Here is a 27861-nt window from a genome sequence, read left to right as displayed (position 1 = left end):
GTGATACAGGAAACAGACAACAACAAATCTGCTTCCTAGCTTCCTACCATCTAATGAACCTCAGCAGTTCCCAAAGTTCAGTAGCAATGCCAATGTTGTTAATTCTGTTCCCTGTGTGGCCTATCATTTTACTGTAACTATTTGAGGACTTGCATCAGTCTTTTCATCCATTAATATGGTTGGGTACCATACTAATGGTACCCAACTGGAATTGTAGAATATAGTTATTAAATAACTTTAAGGAGAAGCAAAATGTTATCTCTATTTTGAAACATCTTTGAAAATCTGTATTTACAAGATACATAGCAGGTATTTATTTTTCGTGGGAAAAAGATGGTTATTTACCTTATAGAAGAATTTATCTAGGGTTAGTTACTTTTAAAGAATAAGTTCCCTTAGTACATTTCAAATGATTCAATTTTCAAACATCCTACATACAAACTGCCTCAGATTCTTATTAGAATTTATTTTGTAAGTATGGACCACTCAATTATGAGTTGTAAAGAATAACAATTAAAGATAGCCATTGACATTATTTCATCTAACTTTATCTGTAATAATGTAAGATGTGTAAGGATATAGGTATAAGATATGATTAAATAAAAACCAAAACATTATCAGATATGGTCACAAATGTTAAGTGTGGCAAGGTGGAATTTTTTTTTTTTTTTTTTTTTTTGTGGTACACGGGCCTCTCACTGTTGTGGCCTCTCCCGTTGCGGAGCACAGGCTCCGGACGCGCAGGCTCAGCAGCCATGGCTCACGGGCCCAGCTGCTCCGTGGCATGTGGGATCTTCCCGGACCAGGGCACGAACCCGTGTCCCCTGCATCGGCAAGCAGACTCTCAACCACTGCGCCACCAGGGAAGCCCAACGTGGAATTTTTTTACTTATCACCCCCTGCCTTTTTCTACCATTCCCCATCCTGAGAGGGGGTCATTAAGAAAGAAAAGACAAAAAGAATTTTGTTAGAATAATTAACAAAGAGTCAGTTAAGCTTGAAGTGTGGGAAATATTAACATGATATGTTTTTCTTGTAGATTTGTTTGTTTTATAGGATGCCTAGGAGGGTGAGAATGGATGAAAAGAAAACTGAGTGAAACAACTGGGAGCTAGGACATTGAGGGTGGGCAGATGGAAAAAGAATTAGGGAGTTGATGGGAGTGGAGAACATAGAATAAGACCAGAGAGAGCAGGTCCTAACAGGTGTTACTCTGGTAGACTCTGATAGCCAAGTTATCTTAATAGGACAAATAAAGTTTTCATTTTCTTATAGGCTCCCAGTTTGTGTGTTCATCATTGTCTAATAATTCTTTCTGGCAATAGATTTCACTTTCCAAATGTTAGGGGTATAATTATCTTACGCATTAGATTTATGATGGAGGAAAGCAGGATCTGTTAAGGTTCAGAGAGGTGGTTGTGCTGTGATGGAGAGTATTCTCAGGCAGATAAGGACTAAGGACAAAGTGAAAGCTGGGGATCTGGCAGGCTTCACAATCTAGAGGAATCCTTTGATGAACATTTCTCTTTCCTGGACAGTTCCCTAAATAGACCTCCAGCAGCCAGTTTTGTGCTTGCCGAAGAAACCCATCTAGCTGCAGTTAAATATAAAGGCTTCAAATTAAAATGGGATTTGAGGGCTTCCCTGGTGGTGCAGTGGTTAAGAATCTGCCTACCAATGCAGGGGACACGGGTTCGAGCCCTGGCCCAGGAAGATCCCACATGCCGCGGAGCAACTAAGCCCATGCGCCACAACTACTGAGCCTGCGCTCTACAGCCAAAGCAAGTAAGCCCATGCGCCACAACTACTGAGCCTGCACTCTAGAGCGCGCAAGCCACAACTACTGAGCCTGTGTGCCACAACTACTGTAGCCCACGTGCCTAGAGCCCATGCTCCCCAACAGTAGAAGCCACCGCAATGAGAAGCCCACGCACTGCACCGAAGTATAGCCCCTGCTTGCTGCAACTAGAGAAAGCCGCACACAGCAACAAAGACCCAATGCAGCCAAAAATAAATAAAATAAATAAATTTATTTTAAAAAAATAATAATAAATAAATAAAATGGGATTTGAGTTAACCAACTCAGCTCATCCACACTAAAATATAACCAGGTAGTCAATCAAGTCTGCATAATATGCAGTTCTTCCCATGTTTGATAAGAGGAAAATAATGGTCATCTGAGGTGGGAGAGTGCTAGAAGAGACAAAGATGAAGAAGAAAAAAAGGTTGAGGTTTTAAAGAAGGCAAACCAAAGACTTCACGATTTTGCCTGGGTCTGACCTAGTGATCCTCATTTGGGTGAAGGAAAAACAACCTGTTCAGAAGTCTTTCTGAGTTAACTGCTGGTGTTTCTTTTCCACGTGGCATCAAGTGTGAAGTATTTCTTTTAAAGCGTATGCCAGCTTTTTTCAAAGGGAGCTTTGTTCTCAGGTGATCCAGTAATTGAAGTATCACTGCAGAAATTGGGGCAAAATTTAATTCATATTGCAGAACTCCTTAGTGTGCTTCACTTTCCAATCCCATTTCTCCTCCCCTTGTGCCTCCAAACACACTCTTCCTGCTCACTGCCAGAGTGATTTCAGAGGATTCTGTAACAAGTTCTCAGAGGCCCATTGTGAAGTAACAAAGAATCCCTGCAGTGAGCTGCAGGTTCTGTCCTTGCCTGCGTTCCTGAGTGGAAGGCTGCCATCATCCCTCACTAATGGTAGAGTAGGACAAGCAGTGCCCAGGCCTGTAAGCTTGCCTCGAACTAGGAACCCAGGCAAGAACTCAACATGCCAGTCAAACCTGTTGGGCGGATATGTGGGCAGATATTGAAGAACTTCTCTGGAAGAAGTATGCACAGTCTTCCTGTAAAGGGGATATGGGTGTGGAAACTGGGAATTAAATCCCCAAGGTGGACCCAGTGTTCCATGATCTTTTAAATTATGTTTAGGGGATTTTTAGTTAAGTTTTTTTTTTTAACCCCCTAACTTCTTTTTGTCTTAGTCGAGGGGATCCAGAAAGCAATCATGGTCCTTAAAGATAAGTTTAAAGATGAATTCCCTACCGTCCTAAGATTATCACAGTCTAATCAGGTAATGTGATTTTATAACTTTGAAAGGATTATAAAAAGTATATTGTATTTTTAGTACCAATTATTTAATTTGTGATTTTGAGATCAGTATTTTAAGCTTAGGAAAACATTACTTTCACCTCAGAAAAACACCATTTCAACTCTTACTCATTGCGAGGGGTATATGGAAAACAGAAGGACTGTGGACAAGGAAGTGAGGTAGAAAGATAAATAAAGTTTAAGGACAGTCACTCTACCATTAGATTGGAAATCTAGAACTTTCTCATAGATACAATTGCAATGTAGTTTACTTAAGATTTGCTTAATATAAAGTCAGAAAAATATCTAGATGTACTTTAAAATCTGTGGCAATTAAGTCAGTGAAAAAACATAATTCATATGTTATAACAATGGAAAGATAAATATGGCATGGGTGTGTGTTTTAATATGGAAAGAAAATAGTGATATCAATTTAAACAAAGTACATATGCATATGTTTTAAACATCTGTTGCAAAAAGGTTTTAGATATAATATTGGGAGTGGAAGGAGATAGGTAGAGAATCATAAAGACATTTAGTTAGGAAAAAGTAACATCTTGTTTAGGGGACACAGGTAACCTGATTTACTCAAAAGTACACAACTCGTTTTTTTAAAATATTTATTTGGCTAAACTGGGTCTTAGTTGGGGCATGTGGGATCTTTGTTGTGGCATGCAGGATCTTCGTTGTGGCATGCGAGATCTTCATTGTGGCACGTGGGATCTTTAGTTGCAGCATGCAAACTCTTAGTTGTGGCATGTGGGGTCTAGTTTCCTGACCAGGGATCGAACCCGGGCCCCCTTGCATTGGAAGCACAGAGTCTTAGCCACTGGACCACCATGGAAGTCCCAAAAGTACGCAACTCTTAATGGGAAAGTGCTGTTTTAGTCATTTTGGCCACAGTTGGAATAGAATATGTTGTAAAGTTATATGGTACAGTAACAACTTACTTACCCAGAAATCAGACTTTTGGCAATGTCAACATGAGGAACATAGCTAAAACCTGGAAGTAAACAAAAAAGCGCTGTGAGTAACATAGTAATCACAAAGTCTGTATATTTTATTCCAAAGGAGAGGTATTAGAGCTACCTTTAACCATTCATCCAGATAACCAGGCATTAGACACTTAATAAATACTTTGCCTGGAACTGGGAAGAAGGAATACAGAGATTAAACAAGGCACGGTTCCTTCAGTCGGTGAGCTTAATCTCATGGAGACACAGCCATAAACAAGTAATTGCCATGGAATATGGTAAGAGGCATATACAATTTAGAGGAAGGAATGACTCTACATAGGGTAGTCAGAGAAGACTTCATGGAGGAAAGATGCTTAGACTGGGTCTCAGAGGATGAATAGGGAAAAATATTCCAAAGGAAGCAGTGTCATGCCAAAAAAGTATGAAACATCATAGCACGTTTCCAGAATGTTAAGTAAATTTGAATAAATGGCGTCAGTCTTGGGTCTAGACTTTAGGAACGGGTGATACTGAAATGTAAGTATCTGGATGCACAGTGGTAAGGTGGCATCTAGGTGGTGGCTGGCTAAGTAGGAGAGGATAAGCCTTAAAAGCTCTAGAGGGCAAAATGGATTTTGTCATTCCATATCTTAACCTTGGTGTCTAGTTGCTTCCTCTTTTTGTATCCCCCTAGTCTTGGTATAAATTCTTTTGAAACATGAGAGATTTTTCTTGGCTATGCTCTGGGGTGTTAAGGAAAGAGATGCTTGGTCTAGGATGTAAAATGGTTAAGGCCAGCACAGTAGTGTCAGTAATTATTGAGAAAACCTCAAGGTAAAGCCAAGGAAGCCTAGGCCTGGAAAGCCCTGTTGTCCTTCCAAGTTGTGATTCTCCCACCATTGCCAACATTAGAGAAACTGGGTTTTATTTAATCGAAGTTGCAACTTTCTTTACAACTTCCTTCATCTCTTCCTACCCTCTGCATAGCCTCGTTATCACTAGAGCCATAAGTATGCTTTATGTGAAATAGATTGATATTCTGATCCCCAAAGAAATCTAAGTTCCTATTTCCAAATCCCTGAAGTCGTTCACTTATAAGAACTATATCCCATCCAAGTGAAGAATATAAACATAAAGTTACTTTATTTCTCATTTTCAAAACACTTACATTGTTCTTTTTCCACCATTTACTTTGAAGAAAGTGTTGCTGAGATTGGCAGGAAACCTGAGTAGTTAGGGGATATTATAACACATTGAAGTTATTTGCTCTTCAAAAATAAATTATCCAGAAAACAATGCTAATACTCTGTTCTTAACTAGATTATTTTTAAAGGTCAGATTAGAAATGTTGCAGATTTTATTATTTCTAGTGTGGTCCATAGTTCCCAAACATACTGAAAAGAATGGTTTTAAGACTACTTAGAGGGCTTTATTAATTGGGTTGTATTTTAAATCTCTAAGTTTTGTGATTGGCATTTAATTTTATTTATTTAGGAAAAAGCCATGTTGCTGGCCTGGAATAAAAAAAAAAAAAGATTTAGAGATTTGATAGGAGTGATGGTGGTGGAATTTTTATAGAGGAATACACCGAGAATACTGGTTATTAAATAGTTCTTCATGGCTAAAGATTTTGAAGGACATTTTTTTTCTGGGGCTGGGGAAAGTTAATTTTAGAATTTTGCCTTGAGGTCCTGGCTTCTGAGGTCTTGTACTCTCCACTCCCTCTCTTCCAAGCAGCCCAGACCCCAATATGCTCAGTATCCACATCTTTTAGTAAAAGTAACTTTTTAAGGTTTACACTTGCAAATTGCAAATGATTTCCATATGAGGACTTTAAAATATTAAACTTTTAAATTTGAACGAATGAAAAGATGCATGCTACAATTAGGGAATTAAAATTTTTTAATTCAGATGATCTTTACTTGAATGAGAGAAATCTTTTATGGTAAATAGGGTCAATTTTGTGGATTTTAATTATGAAAGGTGGTTTGTATTTTATTCTGTAATTATCTTGCACTTAACTGTATACTACAGAATTGAGGATTGTAGACAGAGCATAATAGAATCCATGCAAAATTTTGGCCTTTACATATGTAGATACATTTTTCTGAATTCTCTATGCTTTCTTTTTTTCTTTTTAAACATGTGGGACAAAAACTGCTGGTGTTACCAAACCAGGTTTCTTTGTCTGACATGCAGAAAGCCTAATGCTGAGACGCTGAGGTTTGCAGCAGAGAAAGGGTTTATTCAAGAGGCAGCCAAGTGAGGAAACAGGAGAGCAAATCTCTGATCCACCTCCCCAAAGGCAAGGGGCTTGGATTGTTTGTGCATGAAGAGTATAGCGTAGTCAGAGAGGCCCGTGAAGGTGTTTGGAGGCAGGAAAAAGGTGAGGTAATGTCTGCTCTTTGCAGGCATATCTGAGTTACATGCTTCTTCACAGGATGTATGTTCAGAAAATGTGGGTGTTAGCATGATCTGGGGGTGGAACTTTTGGCCCTCAGATGTCAAAAGGTCACCCATTGCACACTTGAGCAGGCTCAGTTGAATGGTCAAGTGGTCTTGACCAGTTTGAACTGGGCAAGATTAGCTCCATGTTTCTGAAGCAGCCATTACTGTAGCGACCCATATGTCAGAGGTGTTATCTGTAGGGGGTGGTTAAAGGAGTCTTGTGATATACAGTATTTGTCTAAGGTATGTGAAGCTTGGAAGGTACGCAATTTGCAGGAACAATTAAGGCAAGTTTGATGAGTGGAGGCAGATTACAAGCATAGGGATTTTTAACAAGACTCTCCCTTATCTGCTGTTCTGTAAGACAAGCTAAAGAATTGCTGTCAGTCGCCAGTTTCTGTTAACCCTATGGGGCACAGGTTCAGAATGAGCTTTCTAACCTTGTGGGGCACGGTTTCACTGGGGATGCACCAGTGATGTCTGGAAATTACTTGTATTGGCATTGGGGTTTCTAAATATAATGAGAGTAGAACTGTAACTAGAGTGTTCTATAATTCAGTTGTATATTTGTCTTTGGTGAGTTGTTTCTTGTGGGACACTATCATTGTGAAAATTCGCAGAGCACGTTGTGCACTGAAATCTTTCTGGGTAGTTTCTAATTTAATATTTGTTATATTTTTCCAATATATATCTATACTAACTTGTTATATTTTTCTGATATTTTTCATTCATTCACTGAAATGAATATATTTATAGAGCACCCACTATGTACCAGACACTATTCTAGGCACTGGGGAAAGATCAGTGAGCCAGATGGATATAGAACACTGCTGCCATAAAACTTATATCCTAAAAAACCCCAAACTTATATCCTAGTCAAATAGAAAACCAATAAACAAGGAAAATAAACTACAGATTATATTAATGGTAGGTCTTAAGGGGAAGAAAGCACATAGCAGAGAAAGGATATGAAGTAGGGGTAGGGATAAGGAGAACAATTGATGGGAAAGGTAAGACCAAGAGAGTCTTAGTGAGAAAGTGATTCTTGAATTAAGGCTTAAAGGAAGTATCCACCTCCTAGAGTAATGAAAATAAAAACAAAAATAAACAAATGGGATCTGATTAACACATTATTGACCCAGGGGATTTTTGCAGAAACTAATGCCTGTGGCCGTAATACGTCTCCCGTCAAATATGTGTTAAACTTAAAAATTTTTGCACAGCAAAGGAAACCATAAACAAAACAAAACCCTCAGACTGGGAGAAGATATTTGCAAATGAAGCAACCGACAAGGGATTAATCTCCAAAATATACAAATAGCTCATGTAGCTCAATATCAAAAAAACAAATAACCCAATCAAAAAAGGGGGGAAGATCTAAATAGACATTTCTCCAAAGATGACATACAGATGGCCAAGAAGCACATGGAAAGATGTTCAGCATCGCTAATTATTAGAAAAACGCAAGTGAAAACTACAATGAGGTATCACCTCACACCAGTCAAAAAAATCTACAAACAACAAATGCTGGAGAGGGTGTAGAGAAAAGGGAACCCTCCTACAGTGTTGGTGGGAATGTAAACTGGTGCAGCCACTATGGAGAACAGTATGGAGGTTCCTTTAAAAACAAAAACTAGAACTACCATATGACCCAGCAATCCCACTCCTGGGCATATACCCAGAGAAAATCATAATACAAAAAGATACATGCACCTCAGTGTTCATTGCAGCACTATCTACAATAGCCAGGACATGAAAGCAACCTATGTCCATCAACAGAGGAATGGATAAAGAAGATGTGATACATATATACCACATGGAATATTACTTAGCAATAAAAAAAGAACAAAATAATGCCATCTGCAGCAACATGGATGGACGTAGAGATTGTCATACTGAGTGAAGTAAGTCAGACACAGAAAGACAAATATATGATATTGCTTATATGTGGAATCTAAAATAAAGGGGGAGTACAATTGAACTTACAAAAATAGAAGTAGAGTCATGGATATAGAAAACAAACTTATGGTTACCAGGGGATAAGGGAGGGAGGAGGGATAAATTGTGAGATTGGGACTGACATATACACACTACTAAATATAAAATAGATAACTAATAGGAACCTACTGTATAGCACAGGGAACTCTACTCAATACTTTGTAATGGCCTATATGGAACAAGAATCTAAAAAAAAAAAGAGTGGATATATGTATATGTATAACTGATTCACTTTGTACACCAGAAACTAATACATTATAAATCAACTATATTCCAATAAAAATTTAAAAAAGAAAAAGACTTGAAGGAAGTGAGGGAGCAAACCTTGGCATCCTTGAGAATCAAATGGCATAGTTAGTTCAAAGTCCCTGAGATGGGAGTATACCTAACAAGTTCAATAAATAATGAAGGAGGAAAAGGGAGAGAAAAAGACTGTGAGGCCAGGGAGGTAAAGAAGAGGCAGCCTTTGTAGGACCTTGCAGACCATTGTATGTACTTTGGCTTTTACACTGAGTGCACCAGGAGGCCACTGAAGTGGTTGAGCAGAAAAGCAAGATCTGATGTGATCTAATTTTTAATTGTGTCTCTTTGGCCGATGTGTTGAGGAACAGAATGAAAGTAGGGAAGGGTGGAAGCAGGGAGGCCATTGATGAGGCTAATTTTCAAGTCTGGAGACGAGATGACAGTGGTATATAAATAAAGTGGACTGAGTGTTGGTACTGGGGCTAGTGAGGAGTGGTCAAATTCTGGGACTATTCAGAGAAAGAACTGAATAAGATTTGCTGACAGGCTGGTTTTATAGATGTACGGTAGTAAAAAGCTGATGTTACTAGAAATTGGAGTTCAGCATTAAAACTGCTGATGATAGAAAAATGGGCATGGCTCTGGAAAAAAGAAAAGTAATGGGGAAAGCAGGATATATATTCAAAGAATGGAGCTCAAATAGAGAAATATGGAGCAGGATTCTTGAATAAATCTGATTAAATGATGCTAAGTTTGTTTTGGCAAATGGTCTTTAAGTACCTTTGTTTATCTCTGAGGTGTTGGTGGTGGTTGGGAGTTGGACTTTCTTTTCTGACATTTGCTGATATGCTCAGATGATGAACATATGACAAAAAATATCATCTGAATTTGCACACTTTGCCACTGACTCCAGGATGTTTAGGCCAAGGGTCAAAAAATTAAAAAGGGAAAAAGAAGGAAATGAGGACTTCTTAATTTCAGTTCAACATTTAAATTTACACATATGGTTTGGTAGGAAAATACATAGCATAGAGAGTAGACAAAAAGGAAAAGCTGGTACCTCAGAGGGGAAAAACCTTTTATTTAAAAATTTTCTGTTAGAGCTAATTTAAAAAAATAACTCATTGAAAGTAAAAGTGAATTGGAACCATCATCATAAACTGGTGACTGTTTATTTAAAAAAGAAGAACGTCTCCTTCTGCATCTTAAGGAATGTAAGTAGCCTTTCCCTGCTGTCATCTTTGTATTCCCAGAGCCACGAAGAACCATTGACCATGCACCCCCAAGCCCAGATTTTCTAATATACTATTCTTCTTAAAAGCAATAATGGTCTTCTTGGGAACAAATTTATTTCATGTTTTGTGGCAGGGAAAATAAAAGGGGTCAGAAACATATTTTGTTGTTAGAAATAATTCTTTCAGTTATCTAGGAAAGTATCAAAAAAGGAAGGCATTTTAAAAGGGAAATGCAGTCGTCATATTGTAACCATTTAAGCATTAAAGGGAAACAAAAATATTAATTAGGAACAAGTTGAGTCTGTTGGAAAAAGCCATACACTCACGAGGATACTAAAATGAGAAAGATAACACAAAATGCGCTAAAGCATTATTATAATGCACTCGAATTTTTAAAAATATTGTCTATAATAAATGCTGTATTTTGGTGAACACATTATATGAACCTTGCAGGAGAATTTTTATTAATAGATTATTTATTACAAATAGGCTTATTTTTCTACAGAGATAAAAATTTAGAATTTCTGAAAGAGAGGAAAGTTGAATGGATCAATCTAGTATAATGTTTGGGGGAATGCATCAATACTGGTTAATAGAAATACATGTGTAAAAGTCAGTGAAATCCAGGCCAACACGTACAGATCACTAAGATTTTGTGAAGGAACTCACAAAATCAGAAGAGGGAAACTACAGGATGTTGTTTTGCAACTGAAGAAATGAAGGGTCCCTAAAACACTGAATGACCACATAGACAAGGTTTCACTAAAGGTGGAACTGCACATATCCAACTCCTGTTTGCCCTGGCAATGTGGTCCTCACCTCTGGTTACAAATTATAATGAGAGAAAACACAGTACTGTCAGCCCTTGGTATCCAGGGATTCAACCAACCTGTGATTGAAAAAAATTCCAGAAAGTTCCAAAAAGCAAAACTTAAGTTTGTTGATTTACATAGCACTTACATTGTATGAGAGTTTATAAGTAATCTAGAGATGATTTAAAGTATAAAGGAGGATATGCATAGGCTATACGCAAATACTATGCCATTTTATATAAAGAACTTAAGCATCCACGGATTTTGGTATCTTCAGGGGTTCTGGAACTAACTAATCCACATGGGATGCCTAGGGACAACTGTAAATTGTAATCAGAGGTAAAACCAAACTTATTCCAGCTGCTCCACCTTGAGGAGGAGTTAGGAGGAAGAGTCAGTGCAGCAAAGCATAACGTCACAAGAGAAATTGAATCTGTATGTGCAGGAACTTTGGATACTGCAGACAATGTGGTTTCTCTTCAAGGTGTGCATGCAACCAGGTTAGATAATATCAAGTGATTGCACCTGTGTGTTCTTTTCACTTGTTCTACCTACCATGTAACTGCTTGTAAGGATTGCTGTGCTCTAAAGTGGCTTGAAATTATAGCAACTGTAGCAGCCCACAACTTAGTCCATCCTCTACTGTTCTACTGACGAGGAGGGTTGAGACCACAGGTGGGCTACTGGGACTTTTTTGCTAAAGTTAATAGATTAAGCCACGGTAGGACACCAGGTGTTGCAGAAGTACATCTTCATTGACAGGCTAGAACAGCTTTTGGTTATCTCCACTGACAAATGCTGAAGAGTAAGAGAAGTACTGAACTTTGATGACAAAAACAGCACTAATAAAATTATGACTTCAGGATAAAAGTTGAGGCATTTAAAATAAATATACAGCATGTTAGCTCTTAACCAAATATATGATGCTTATTATAGACAAAAAAATCCAAAATATGTTTTGCACTTATATATTTGTACTCAATAATTAAATGAGATTCAAAGTTGTTTCTTTGTGTTATTAACCAACTCTTTCTCCCAAGTTATGTACTGAAAAGCCAGAATAGCTCATAAAATTACTTAAATGAATAATGGAAATTATACTTGTCTGTTGCCTGGAATGCAGTCTAACCTGTGGTTCACTTTCTGCTAGAACAGAGAAAGAACTACATGTCCTGTGTTTTAGAAATGCCAGAATTTTTTCCTGTCAGAGTGCTCATAGAAGATTTGAAGTTTTCAGAACTACAAGTTTTGTAAGCTTGTGGATTAGTATATAGGGTTTTTGTTTCATTTTTCTTTAAACAGTACAATGCAGTGTGTATATATGCTATATTTTAACATTAAAAAATTTAAAGTAAATTGTACATTATGATTATGTATATATGCTATATTTTATATACGAGGCTGTCCACTCTTACCACTTTTATTCAATGTAGTTTTGGAAGTCCTAGCCACAGCTACCAGAGAAGGATAAAAAGTCAAAGGAATCCAAATTGGAAAGGAAGAACTAAAACTGTCACTGTTTGCAGATGACATGATACTGTACATAGAAAATCCTAAAGACGCCACCAGAAAACTACTAGAGCTCATCAATGAATTTGGTAAAGTTGCAGGATACAAAAGTAATATTTAAAAATCTGTTGCATTTCTATACACTAACAACAGACTATCAGAAAGAGAAGTTAAGGAAACAATCCCATTTACCATTGCATCAAAAAGAATAAAATACCTAGGAATAAACCTACCTGTGGAGGCAAAAGACCTGTACTTGGAAAACTATAAGACACTAATGAAAGAAATTGAAGACACACAAACAGATGGAGAGATATACCATATTCTTGGATTGGAAGAATTAGTATTGTTAAAATGACCATACCACCCAAGGCAATCTGCAGATTCAGTGCAATGCATATCAAAGTATCAATGGCATTTTTCACAGACCTAGAACAAATAATTTTAAAATTTATATGGAAACACAGAAGACCCCAAATAGCCAAAGCAATCTTGAGAAAGAAGAACAGACTGGAGGAATCAGGCTCCTGGACTTCAGATTATACTACAAAGCTATACTAATCAAAACAGTATGGTACTGGCACAAAAACAGACACATTGATCAATGGAATGGAATAGAGAGCCCAGAAATAAACCCACACACTTATGGTTAATTAATCTGTGACAAAGGAGGCAAGAATATACAATGGAGAAAAGACAGTCTCTTCAATAAGCTGTGCTGGGAAAACTGAACAGCTACTTGTAAAAGAATTAAATTAAAATGTTCTCTAGCACCACATACAAAAATAAACTCAGAATGGATTAAAGACCTAAATGTAAGACTGGATACTATAAAATTCCTGGAGGAGGGCTTCCCTGGTGGCGCAGTGGTTGAGAGTCCGCCTGCTGATGCAGGGGACACAGGTTCGTGCCCCGGTCCGGGAAGATCCCACATGCCGCAGAGCGGCTGGGCCCGTGAGCCATGGCCGCTGAGCCTGCGCGTCCGGAGCCTGTGCTCCGCAATGGGAGAGGCCACAGCAGTGAGAGGTCCGCATACCACTCAAAAAAAAAAAAAAAAAAAAATTCCTGGAGGAAAACATAGGCAGAACACTCTTTGACATAAATAGCAGCAATATTTTTTTTTGATCCATCTCCTAAAAAGCAAAAATAAACAAATGGGACCTAATTAAACTTAAAATCTTTTGCACAGCAAAGGAAACCATTGACTAAACAAAAAGACAACCTACTGAATGGGAGAAGATATTTGCAAATGATATGACTGGTAAGGGGTAATGTCCAACATATATAAACAGCTCATACAACTCAACATTTAAAAATCCAACAACCTGCTTAAAAAATTGGCAGAAGAACTGAACAGACATTTTTCTAAAGAGGAAATGCAGATTGCCAACAGGCACATGAAAAGATGCTCAACATTGCTAATCATCAGGGAAATGCAAATCAGAACCACAATGAGATATCATATCACACCTGTCAGAATGGCTATCATCAAAAAGAACACAAATAAATGTTAGTGAGGGTGTGGAGAAAAAGGAACCCTCCTACACTGTGGTTGGGAATGTAAATTGGTGTAGCCACTATGGAAAACAGTATGGAGATTTCTCAAAGAAAACTAAAAATAGAACTATCATATGACCCAGCAATCAGACTCCTGTGTATATATCCAAAAAATCAAAAACACCAATTCGAAAAGATACATGCACCCCAATGTTCAGAGCAACATTATTTACAATTGCCAAGATATGGAAGCAACCTAAGTGTCCATCAACAGATGAATGGATAAAGAAGATGTGGTGTATATATACAATGGAATATTAGCCATAAAAAAGAATGAAATTTTGCAATTTGCAGCAAAATGGGTGGACTTGGAGGGCATTAAAATGAAATAAGTCAGACAGAGAAAGACAAATACTGTATGTTATCACTTATATGTGGAATCTAAAAAATACAACAAACTAGTGAATAAAACAAAAAAGAAGCAGACTCACAGATATAGAGAACGACCTAGTGGTTACCAGTGGGGAGAGGGAAGGGGGGGTAACATAAGGTTAGGGGATTGGAAAAAAGGGGTTATTATGGGATTATATGAAATCATGTATGTTAAACTTCTGAAAATTGTAAAGCACTGTAGAATTTAAAGAACTTTTCATTCAATTAAAAAAAACCAGATGTCTCAAGTTAATGAATTTAGCACTTTTCTATGTATGGGAAGAAGCAAGAGTCTGGGATCATTAAAATCATTCCTTTGATATGCACCTTAACTAATAAAAATTTTTTTAAGTAAATTGTACATTATGTATTATGTATATATGCTATATTTTATCATTTAAAAATTTTAAAGTAAGCTGGGAAACTATTTGTAACAGTTTTGAATAAGAATTATTATTTGAACAATTCAAACACTGAATGATATTTGAATACGAATTGTTTACTTTTGGGACTTCCCTGGTGGTGCAGTGGTTAAGGCTCTGAGCTCCCAGTGCAGGGGGTCAGGGTTTGATCCCTGGTCAGGAAACTAGATCCCACATTCATGCTGCAACTAAGAGTTCGCATGCCACAACTAAGGAGCCCATGTGCCTCAACTGAGGAGCCAGAGAGCTGCAACTAAGGAGCCTGTGAGCCACAACTAAGGAGCCCATGTGCCACAACTAAGGAGCCCACCTGCACAACTAAGATCCAGTGCAACCAAATAAATAAATATTTTTTTAAAAGATTGTTTACTTTTGAAAGAGCTCTTTTTAAAAAAATCAATGCAAAAAACAGATAAATCCAGAGAGAAAAATGAAAAATTTATATCTTTAGGCTACTAACTTAATTCTGGATATTTATCCTAAGGAAAAAATCATATATTCATATAAATATTTAAATACCTGGGGTGGGGCCAATGAATTGTAAGGAGGGTGGGAGATAATTATTGGACACTTAGTATCAGGCACAGTGTACAGTTATATGGTACTTGTCTCTGCCTGAAGTAGATTTTAAAAAATGCACTGGAAACAAATGGGTGGTTGCTGGTAGGGTGAGGGGGAATGGAGGGAGGGAGCAGTGTGAGTGAAACAGGTGAAGGGGATTAAGAGGTACAAATCTCCAGTTCTATAATAAGTAATGGGAATGCAATATACAGCATAAGGAAGATGATCAATAATATTGTAATAACTTTGTATGGAGACAGATGGTTACTAGACTTGTGATATTCATTTCATACTGTTTGCAAATGTCAAATTATATAGTATACCTGAAACTAACAATACTGTACATCAACTATATTTCAAATAAAAAATTTTTAATAAATAAATACTGCACTGGAGAATCACACATCTGTCACTTTTCAAAGGCTTATTTTCCAGAAAAGAGAACCCGTGCAAAAAACATCCAAAATCAGAATGGCTGTTGCTTTAGCCAAGATCAACCGAGGAACATTAATTTGAGGATTAAACAGCATATCCAGATCCTCCAAATCAGTTGCCAGACTTCTGCAGCCTCAGCTTGCTTGCAGACTTTTAGAGTTAAGGGACGTATCTCATCGTCTGCTCAAGGAAGTTAATGCACCAAAGCAACCCCTATATAACATGCAGGTAAGTAAATATTGCATTTGCACAGGCTATGGATCTTTTTTTAGGAAGTATTTTGAAATTGTAAGATTTGGAAAATGAAAATGTAGCACATTTGGTTGTCCTAGATGTAAAACAAGAATAGTTGGATAAGAGAAATAAATAGATGGGCCTTTTTTCAGTATAGTATATTCTCTTGTTTAAATAAATGTGAAAAAGGAAGTAATGCAGACTTTTTTCTCCCTTGTTATTTGATTGAACTAAATGAAACTATCAATTTCAAATGGTTCAACCTAAATATAAGCATGCAAATTACCACCTATGTCAAATCTGAAAGAAATTCTACAACAAGCCTTAAAAATGATTGTGCTTTGTGTCCTTTTCCCCATAACCTTGTTATGTTTCCAAGATAATCTTTGACATAACATATTGAGTATATTTAGCTATAAACTCATTTCGATAGACCTGTCAGTGTCCAGGTCTATTTCAAATATGTGTTCTATGTTGTTTTATTGAGGTCCTATTATATTTTGTCAAAGTTTTTCAGGACCAGTTTCTTTTTTTCTGAACTTTATGGCACAGAACTCTGGGTTTTTCAATCTGGGCATTATTCAAAGCATTCCTTTGTTGAAGGGAGAGTTAAGCCAGAAAGGAGATGTATTAGTTCTTGTACTCGAACAATCCAGAGTTGAGAACGTTTCAGGCATAGCTGGATATAGGTACTCAAATGATACCTTCAGGATCCTGTTTCTCTCTTTTACTGATCTCTTGGCTCTGCTATCTCTGTGTTGACTCCATTCATAGACTGACTTTCCCCTCGTGGTCACAAGATGATTTGCAATTGTTCCCAGGCTACATCCTTCCAGGTTCAATTACAGCAGAAAAGAATGAGTCCTTGACCCAGCATTCCTGGCCAAGTCCTGAGGTTCACTCTAAGAGAATGGCTTACCTCTAAACCAGGGAAATGGGGGTGCATTGATTGGCCTAGGACTTGATTACCTGCTTCATTTCTAGAGTAGGGGTTGGAGCCCCATCCAGACAACATGACTTAAGAATGGGGAAAGGATGAATCCTCAAACAAAAATCTGTGTTGTTTTAAGAATATGAGAAAATAGATGATGGGTCGCTAAAATAAATGAAATATTCAGTATATAGGAATCTGTTTTTAATCAAAGATTTTGACATTTCCAGAAATCATCAGATATTTCAATTATGAGTTGCCTGAGACAACATTTATAAAAGACACCTTTATAATACCTGATGTTTGAGAAAGTAAAAAATGGTTTCTGTTTGTTAACCATTGGATTTCTGAGCACTATTAAGGCTTATCCCTGTATCTTTAGATCATCAAAAAGAAACATAGCTGAACTGTATTATTTTAAATTCCCAATGAAATGTCTTTCTGAATCTAATGTTTTGCCTTGCTGTTTCTTTCCTTGCATTGTTAGACCCATAGTTTTCATAGAGAGTTGATGTAAGAAGTGTCCTTTGAAGAATATTTCTGTATTTATTATGAAATTATGTTTAAAGACACTGTCCATTATTGTTATTCAGAGTCTTTCTTTTTTCTCCTCTTTGCTAAGTTAAAACTGTGAAGGAGCTGAGATTTTACACTATTTATGAGCTAACAAGTTAGTTTGCCACAGTTATAGAAATACACAGGCACACACACTGACAGAAGAGACAAGCAAAAGTAGCAGCCAGAGCAGTATCTTGTGTCAGTTCCCACAGGGCAATGTGGTGACAGCCGGATGTTAACTATGCGTGTAGTAAGTTGCATTGCAGGAGAGGAACCTTGAAATCAGGAGACTCATCTTTTTATAGGGATCCTGGCACATCTGCCCAGCATCCGAGAGAGAAGCGGGGGTGGGGGGGAGGGAGAGGGGGAGAGAGAGAGAGAGAGAGAGAGAGAGAGAGAGAGAGAGAGAAGAGAGGAGAGAGAGAGAGGAGAGAGAGAGAGAAACAAATGTTTCTGGAGGGTAAGGAGAAGGTTTTATCTTTAGTGCCCTGTGACATATCTTGGGAAGTACATCTCTAGATCTCTCCAAAGGAATATACTTTCTCTAGCTTACAAAGCTGTTTGCTATTCATCCATATCAGAAGGCCCAATCTGCACAGCTGGGGGTCTGCACAGCAGGAGGTGAGCGGCGGGTGAGCAAGCGAAGCCTCATCTGTATTTACAGCCGCTCCCCATCGCTCGCATTACCACCTGAGCTCTGCCTCCTGTCAGATCAGTGGCGGCATTAGATTCTCATAGGAGCGTGAACCCTACTGTGGACTGCGCATACGAGGGATTTAAGGTGCGTGCTCCTTATGAGAATCTAATGCCTGATGATCTGAGGTGGAGCTGAGGAGGTGTTGCCAGTGCTGGCAGTGGCTGCAAATAACAGATTATCATTAGCAGAGAGGTTTGACTGCACAGAGACCATAATAAATCAGTTGCTTGTTGACTCATTTCAAAACCCTAACAATGGGGCTTCCCTGGTGGCGCAGTGGTTAAGAATCTGCCTGCCAATGCAGGGGCACAGGTTCGAGCCCTGGTCCAGGAAGATGCCACATGCCGCGGAGCAACTAAGTCCATGAGCCACAACTACGGGAACCTGTGCTCCCGTAGAAAAGCCACCACAGTGAGAAGCCTGCACACTGCAATGAAGAGTAGCCCCTGCTCACCACAACTAGAGAAAGCCCGAGTGCAGCAATGAAGACCCAACGCAGCAAAAAATAAAATAAATAAATTAAACAAACCAAAAACCCTATCAGTGAGTGGCAAGTGAAAACAAGCTCAGGGCTCCCACTGATTCTGCATTGTGGTGAGTTGTGTAATTATTTCATTATATATTACAATGTAATAATAATAGAAATAAAGTGCACAATAAATGTAATGCACTTGAATCATCTGGAAACCATCGGCACCCACCCCTGGTCCATGGAAAAATTGTCTTCCACGAAACCAGTCCCTGGTGCCGAAAAGGTTGGGGACTGCTGCTGTATAGGAATGAGAGATATCTATGGAGGATTGTCTCACAATACTCATGAAAGTTCAGTGGCAGGAAGATAATCTCCCTTTCCAGTGGAATCTGTTTCCTTCTATCCAATAATGAGAACTAAAAAACACAATGTGCTTGCCTTTTGCCTTGCCTGACAGTGAGTTTCCATAGGTGAAGTTAGAGCTCATTTGTGATAACTTATTCCAGGAAATGAGATGAAGGAACCAGGTTGAGGGACTAAGTGATTTGTCCAGGGTCCATATACTGTCTCTTTTGACATCAATACAGAATCAACACCTATGAAATATCTTCTCCTTTGCTCTTGTTCTAATTGTCTTAGGAACTAGCTTTAATTTTTTAAATTCTTATCAATAAAATATTTCAAAATATATAAAAAATAGTTTATCAGAAGTCCCACCCAAATTTAAACTGGTAGTAATATTTTGCCATATTGCCTTTAGATATCTGTTTTATAAAAAGAAATATAATTAACCATGCTCCGATCCCTTCCTTTTTTTGTCTACCAAAGGTAATCATTATCCTGAAGTTGATGTAAGCATTTTCATGCATGTTTTATAGTTTAACTACATTTGTATACATCTATCATCCTATGCATATTTAAAATTTATATAAATGATATGATACTGTACTTACTCTTCTGAAACTTCCTTTTTCACTCAACATTTTTGATATATATATCTATGGTTCTATGGTTTATTACTTTAACTTCTTTGTGGTATTCCATTATAAGAAAAAGTAATCCACAGTTTATCTGTTACTGAACAGATGGACAATTTAGTTTCCAAAATTTTTGTATTACAAACAGTGCTTCACTGAACACTCTTGTAAATGACTCCTCGTCCATATGTATGAGACATTTCTCCAGGTATATATCTACAAGGGGGATTGCTGGGTCATGAGGGATACACATCTTCAGTTTTTTTTTTTTTTTTTGCGGTACGCGGGCCTCTCACAGTGTGGCCTCTCTCGTTGCGGAGCACAGGCTCCAGACGCGCAGGCTCAGCGGCCATGGCTCACGGGCCTAGCCGCTCCGCGGCATGTGGGATCTTCCCGGTCCGGGGCACGAACCTGTGTCCTCTTTATCGGCAGGCGGACTCTCAACCACTGCGCCATCAGGGAAGCCCCACATCTTCAGTTTTATTAGCTGTTGTCAAAATGCTTTTTGGAATGGGTACGTATTCTTGGGAGCCTTTGTGATTTTTGAATTTGAGGATAATTTCAATTCTGGAAAACTCTTAGCCATTATTTCTTCAAGTATTGCCTCTTTCTCATTTTATCTAATCTCATCTGCTGGAATGCCTACTAAACATACTTTGGACCTTCTCATTTTATTCTTTATGTCCACTTACCTTCTTCATATTTTCCTTTTCTTTATCTCTTTTTGATACATCCTGAATAACTTCCTCTGATCTGTCTTCCAGTCAACCAGCTCTCTCCAGCTGTATCTAATATGCTCTTTTACTTATTAAATGTATTTTAAATTTCAAACATTATATTATCTCTAGAAATTCTATTTGGTGTTTTCCCCCAAATTTCCACTTCTTTCAAAGTGTCCTTTCATAGGTTTATTTCTTTTTAAAAATCTATTTTAAAAATACTTATTTATGGTCTTTTAAAATATTATTCTTTAAGATTTTGGAGGGATGCTAATCTTTCTGACTATTGTGATCTATATTGTGTCTCCTCATTATTTCTTTGTTTTTTTTTTAAAGTTTTTCTCCAATAAGGATTTTTTAAAAATAGAAATCCCTTCTGGCCTTGGTAGTAGAACTGTTCCTCTAGAGGATTTTGCTTGTGCTCTGGAGATATCAGTCCCTGGTGGAGACCAGCTTCCTCTCCTTCTTTTTGGACTGGTGGGTGCAGTTTTTCTATTCCCCCTTTCACTGAGATTGCAGCTCTGTAAAGGCCTGATCCTCACCTCACGTGCATCCAAGTCTCATCTCCAGGATCTTTATTAAAACTCAAGCCCCCAGCCATTATTTCAGGATCCAGTAGCAACCCCAGTGTTCCTGGGACATAATCTCACACGCTTACTGCTTGGCTTTTAGTTCCCTCTTCTTTCCTAGCATAGGAGGACTTCTTTCTTCCTTCCTCTCCCCTCCCTCCCTCCCTCCCTTCTTTCTTTCCTTCCACTTTTTGTGAACTCAGTCTTGTATTAAATTTTTGGAGTTTGATTTTATATAGAATTTCTAGATTTTTTTATGTGAGAGGTTCCCCACTAGCTCAGTCTGCCACGTTACTGGAACTAGATATCCTTCAGCTTTACTTCTTAATATCTTTTACAAGTTATAAGGTGGTTAAATTTCTTCTTGGAAGTAAATGAGGTGTAATTCTACTTTTTCATTCACTTGGTAAACATTATTCTTATTGAAAACCTGACATATAAAATCAAGAGTTTAGGTACTAGGGATTCATAGATGTCCTATGGACTCTAGGGATGATAGGCAAGTAAGCAATGTCAGTAGAGTGTACTGAGTGCATGATTAAAGTGTGCAAAGTGTACTATGGAAGCATCAACAAGGAGCGTATAATTCCTAAGTGTAATCAGTGTAGGCTTTCTAGAAGATGATACTGGATCTGAGACTTGAAGGAAGGGAAATTAGCCCAGTGAAGAAGTAGGAGAATCATTCAAGGAAGCGAACAGTGTATATTAAGAAGCTGAGGCAAGAGAGAGCATGACTTATGTAGGAAATGTAAGTAGTTCCATATGGCTGAAGTGTGATAAGTGGGAACAGTCCCAAGTCAGAGCTTCTGGGGTCCTTGAGGGTTAGGAGTGAGGAAGAAGCTTTTCTTGGGTAATATGTATTAGCTAGGTAGAGATTCAGGATTGCCACTGAAAGGAACCTAAGTTGTAGCAAGGAAGAAAACAAAATAGCTCAAACGTAAAGTCTCAGTGAGGAAAGATACAGAAGTATGAATAGTGAAGATACTGGCCTGGAGAATTAAAAGAACAACAGAGTAATATATGAGGTGTGGTGGAGGTCAGTGAATTGGTCTGTGAATGGAATGTATCCATGGTGCCAGAGTGTGCTGAGAGGTAAGTGGCACAGCACAGAGTTCAGCTTACCTGGAGTAGATTCCAGCATGAATTACTTCAAGAATTGTCAGGCTGGGGCTTCCCTGGTGGCGCAGTGGTTGAGAATCCGCCTGCCAATGCAGGGGACACCGGTTCAATCCCTGGTCCGGGAAGATCCCACATGCCGCAGAGCAACTAAGCCCATGTGCCACAACTACTGAGCCTGCGTGCCACAATTACTGAAGGCTGCGTGCCTAGAGTCCGTGCTCTTCAACGAGAGAAGCTACCGCGATGAGAAGCCTGCGCACCGCAAAGAAGAGTAGGCCCCGCTCACTGCAACTAGAGAAAGCCTGCGCACAGCAACAAAGACCCAGTGCAGCCAAAAATAAATAAATAAAATTTAAAAATTTTAAAAAAAAAGAATTGTCAGGTTGCCTGTGTCAAGATGGAACTTTGTGGCATGTAGAAATACAAGGAGTGAAATATGGAATTACTATACCAGGGGATATGCTTTGTGGCTGCATGGAGGGCATCACTTTAGAAAGGTAAGCAGCCTAGTTAACCTATCAGAAGCAAAGTTTTAAAGATCCTCTTCATGTGCTCTGTCTCATCACTGATCTGAGGATGATGAATGATGGAAAGATGCATTTCTACCTTAAATGGTTCTACCAGAACTCTGCTGGCTATCAGGTAGCTTGGAATGCCAGTCAGGCAGATTACTTCCCTCAAGAACTCGAAATAGAGGGGCATTGTCATTACTGCCTGTAACTAGGTAGTGTTTCAGCTTTTTGGTGTGGTCTGAGATGTAGCATATGGTGATGGTCTCGTCAAGATAATTAGAGTATAGACGCTGTCACAGGAGCTCTCTTGACAATCTATCCAGGCCTTTTGGTTGCATGCTCAGCTGTAGAGCATGTACTGTGTATCTTAGCATATTTAATGATATTGTGCCAAATATGAACTACCCAAAGACCCAACCAATATAAGTGACCTGAAGAGATTCCAGTGGCTTGTGACATGAGCACAGAGAGTTGGGGTCAGGGCTGTCCAACTGGCCGTCTTGTTAAAAGAGGCTTTCTTTGCACCTGGCTATATGGGTGCTGAGTCAGGTTGCTCCTCAAACATTTCCCCATTCTGCTGGGCTGAGATTATAGTAGTATACCTGCCTCTTCTACAAGGGGCCTTAGAAACGGAAAACTGAGAAGTTCCTGGTGATTTTTAAGATCCCCAGCAGCAGTACTTACAGAATGCTGCATCTGCTTAGCCTTGTAAGCTGCCTGGCTGAGCGAAGTTTGCAGCCTAGGCTTCAGTGACCTAGATAATTGCTTTGAATGCTGACTTCAGCCAAGACACGTCAGCTCCCAGACATAGTCGTTGACTTTGGCAGCCCAACGCAGGGCCACAGGACCAGGAGCTCTTTCTGTGATAGAATCTTCCTTATAGTGGCATTAGAGATGGCTATTTCTACTTTGTACAGACTCTGTGGAGTGGCATAGGCAAGAGATGGGCAAAGTAAAGAAAACTCTTAGCCTCAAAAGTGCGTGTGCCGTAAGTGGATCCCAGTGAACTTGTGCTCCCTTTTTCAGGATGAAGGTCAAAGGCTTATCTAAGTAAAGTTTCTTCCTCACCCCCACCCTCCGAGGTAGACTCCAGTTTGGGGTTTAAACTGGAAACCTCACAAATATCAGGAACTTCTGTAGCTCCTTGATGGGCTTGCCATGAGGCTATCTTGGGTGGTATAATTCAAGACCTGGGAACAAAGGACAATTCCTAGAAAGTAGAAGTCTCGGAATCTTGAAGACGTACTTTTGCAGGTTGGCCAAGAGTTTGGGACATTTGAGCTTTTATAGGACCACCTGATTAAGAGCTCATTCAACAGCACTGCTCCACAGGATGTTAATACTGGGGTAAATAAAGTCAGATAGCTTTCTTTTCTGTGGACTGTTAGGAGTATTTCCTGTCTTCACAAGTATTGTGGGTTGCTAAGCAAAGACATGATCATGTAGCTTTCCCAAACCTATAGGAAACACTATTTTCTGAACCTATAAAAGCAGTCAGTGCTTCTTCCAACACTTATTTGTGAATCACTGTTAGAGTTTTTTCCCCTATAACTCCCTTGATATCTCTCATCAAGATGGTTTTGGACAACATAAATTAAGTTGGACCTGGTAATTCTCCAACCTGCAGGTTATCTGTAAGTGGGTCTCTATTTTCTAAACAGCTTATAGTTTGCTTTTTTGTGATTTATCTCATTATTAGTGAAAATAAGATGAATATAGATATTTCTTTTATTAGACAAGGCAGTCAGAATTATGTGGGAGAAGTGGAACATGAGATAATGTGGGAGAAATTTAGTTAAAGATTGAAATATCCATGTATCTTATATGTTAATATTTCTAAATTCAAAAAAGAAATATATGGGTATAATGATATCAAGATACTTTTAACTTAAAATGCAAATAAAATTCATGTAATTATGAGGTTAAGATAAAAATTTTTGAAATAGGCCAAGACAATCTAGACAAAGCCTTCCATTTTCCAAATTTCTCCTGTTTATCTCAGTTTTACCATATACTGTTCCTGCTCATAGCAAACCAAAATGAAACAGTGTGGTTTATAATGTGAAAAACATGTATTGCAAGTGAGTCATAAAATGGAAAAATGGCTACTTAGCCAGTAGCCACATAAATTTTGGAGGAAATATATTTTCTACAGGGCTGATTTATTACAGGAATAGCAAGTATTTATTAAAAGCATTAAAATGGTGAAAAAGTGACCCTTAGGCAACATACAGGTTCATGGCTGAGAAGCATAACATATATAAAATACATATTTATTTTGAAACTCATCAATTTTAATTATTTTTAGGTGAAGGACAAAAATCTGAAAAAGAAAGATGCAGTGAAACAGAAACAGAGTAATTTTCCCTGCATGCAGACACCACTTTTATTTTTTATTGTTTATGGCCTACCAATTATTGACTATGGACCTTCCACTTAAACATTCATATATTCACAAACTCATGAATCTTTTACTCTACTAGAAGGCATTCTGTTGGAGTATATCTGATTTCCTTCCTGACCTCTGCTCCCTATTTATATGTTTGTCTCCTTATAGCCCAATAGTGGGATTCAATGTCAGGCTATCATTTTGATTCTTTCAGCAAGAGGGAAAGAGCAGCAGCTGCTTCATTTCATGGAAACTCTTTCCAGAAGCCAGGAACTTCTGGGAAATTTTCCAGACTGACTTATGGAAAGAGTGGGCTGAAACTGCCCCCACCTATACCTATGCGTAGGAGTTGGTATGGCCTGAAACGTAGGGAATAAAAAGGGAAACTCCCCTTCCCCCTCCCTCCTTACCCCACCATCTCTTAGCTACTAGGCTAGATAGTATTCTTGGCTTCGGCATCCCATAAATCACTTGAGAGAAGAAGAAAATTGTGATGGGCAGTTTTGTTCTTCATCAGTAGTGACAGCAGTAAGCAAAAACTGAGTATAGTACAACAACAAGCACTTCGAACAGAACCTGGTAGACAGTGCCATATAAATGTCTGTTCAATAAAATATTATCACATGTTCTTCAGAAGCACCTTTTAAAAGGCTGCAATATACCATTGGGTGGATATAGCATAATTTACCGAGCCATTCTGCTATCATTGTTTCAGTTTTTCAGTGTTATAAATAACTTTTTAATGAACACATACATACTCTTCTTTCTAATTTGTGTGCATTTTTACTATGCATTTACATGATTTTAGGATACAGCCTGTACCTTTGGGGAGTTATTGAAGCCTCTGAGTGGCTTGGCTCTTACTGCAGAGGAGCATGGCTAACTGCCACTTCACTGCTGAATGGGAAGGGAGTGTTTTTCCTAATGTCATCATTTCATGTCCTTATAGCTCAAGGCAACAGAGGTAGCCTATAAGAGAGTATAGGTCCCTTAATCTGAATATATTATACTAGTCCCTTAAACTGAATATATTATACTGTTATGTTGAGGCAGGGACACCTTCTAGAAGGTAGAAACATCTGAGAGACAAATTCTCTATTGGTGTAAACATCTACATTTCAAAAAGCATATGCTGAATATGAACACAGAGTATTTCTTGAAGCTTAATGATCATCTAAGGTTAATGCCTGGCCTTCAGCATTCTCATGATTAACATTTCCAAGCAGGTCATTAATCTCCAGGAAACGCTCGGTATTTTGATTGCTGTTTGCTTAATTGAAGAGGTGAAGAATTTAGTAAAGGATGACTACATTAATTTGGACAAAGACTGTTTTTCTAACAGGCACAGCGGCACCCCCTAGTGAGCACACTTGGTAAATGTAAGAAAGTTAAAAGTAATTCAGATTTTGGAAATGCAAGGTTTTTTATAGATTTGTCATAGATTTAAATTAGCAAAAGAAAGTATCTTTTTGTAAAGGAGAAAAACAATATATTTTCAGGATGTGAGAAAACTCAGAACTAAAGTAGATGACTTTATAAATATTTGAATTCTCATTTTACAATAACATTGTAAAATTTAACATTGTAACGTTGAAAATTTTTTGTTTTAATGAGAAAACTCTTTCGTTTTTTCAGGTCAGGAACGGATCTTTGTTTGAAATCATTTCTTTCCCAGCAAAGACTGCTTTAACTAGCATAATGTATGCTTCATACGCAGCACTCATTTATTTGGTAAGTTAATAAAATTATTAGAATCTAGAAATAAATATACTTATTTTATGTAAAGATATACTGTATAAACTGTATAAACCAAAGTATTTAAATTCTCTTGTTACACAGAATAATTTTACATTAAAAAATTACATTTCTAAGGAGCCAAGTCAATCCACCAAAAACTAAGTTGCTTAGATAACTAAACTTATTTTATTTTTATAAAACGTATTACTATTTGCTCAAAACATTTTGGTTTTGCTTTCATTTAGCTACAGTTGTTTTGTTCCAGCCATTGTGCCATGGTTGGTTAAAGTTCACTATTCTGTCTTTTGAATTCCAGAAGTGTTCATTAAAAAGCATGACAAAAATATAAAGAATATTATAAATTATAAGGGTTATTTTCTTTTAATCCACTGCCATTTATACTTATCTTTAATTTTTTAAAAATGTACAACATACAAAGAGAAAAGTACACACCTTGGTGAATTATCAGAAAATTTATTAATCTATGTATCACACAGGTCAAGAAACAAAACATTATACCATCATGTTAGAAGACTCTTTCTTGCACCCCTCACAATCACTAACCTCTTTTTTTTAAAATTAATTAATTTTATTTATTTATTTTTGGTTGTGTTGGGTCTTTGTTGCTGCGTGCAGGCTTTCTGTAGTTGCAGTGAACAGGGGCTACTCTTCGTTGTGGTGTGCAGGCTTCTCATTGTGGTGGCTTCTCGTTGCGGTGCACAGGCTCTAGGCACGCGGGCTTCAGTAGTTGCAGCACACAGGCTCAGTAGTTGTGGCTCACGGGCTCTAGAGCGCAGGCTCAGTAGTTGTGGCGCACGGGCTTAGTTGCTCCATGGCATGTGGGATCTTCCTGGACCAGGGCTCAAACCCGTGTCCCCTGCATTGGCAGGCGGATTTTCAACCACTGCACCACCAGGGAAGCCCCACTAACCTCTTCTGTAAAGGCAACCACTATTTTGACTTCTAATACCATAGTCAGTTTTGAGTTGTATATAAATGAAATCATATACTATACTTTCTTTTGTATTTGTCGTTTTGCTTAACATTATCATTGTGAGATTTGTTGCCTGTAACAGTAGTTTGTTGATTGCCATTGCTGTGTAGTATTCCATTGATTGAATATATAGCTATTTATCCGTTCTATTTTTGAATATTTAGATTATTTACAACTTTGTCTATTGTGAATAATGTTGCTATGAATATTCTTGTACATATGTTTTGGTGAAATTGCTGGACTGTAGAATTTGCATATGTTCATCTCTAGCAGATATTGCCAAAGTTTTCCAAAATGGTTTTAACAATTCA

At 38.0% G+C, this 27861-nt stretch overlaps 1 protein-coding gene across 1 annotated transcript in view; it reads left to right on the top strand.

Moving 5' to 3' along the window:
* SPATA9 (spermatogenesis associated 9) overlaps positions 1 to 27861 on the top strand; it is a 73999-nt gene that overhangs the window by 41680 nt on the left and 4458 nt on the right. The window contains 4 exon segments of the mRNA XM_082649810.1: positions 2989 to 3077; positions 15643 to 15720; positions 15724 to 15870; positions 26455 to 26550. Of these exon segments, the coding sequence (XP_082505936.1) occupies positions 3012 to 3077; positions 15643 to 15720; positions 15724 to 15870; positions 26455 to 26550 (387 nt within the window). The 5' untranslated portion in view covers positions 2989 to 3011.

Source organism: Grampus griseus (genome assembly GCF_964374135.1).
Source record: "Grampus griseus genome assembly, chromosome: 3".
NCBI classification, from domain to species: Eukaryota; Metazoa; Chordata; class Mammalia; order Artiodactyla; family Delphinidae; genus Grampus; species Grampus griseus.
Note: the sequence above shows the minus strand (reverse complement) of the source record. Positions and strands in the feature narration are given on the sequence as shown.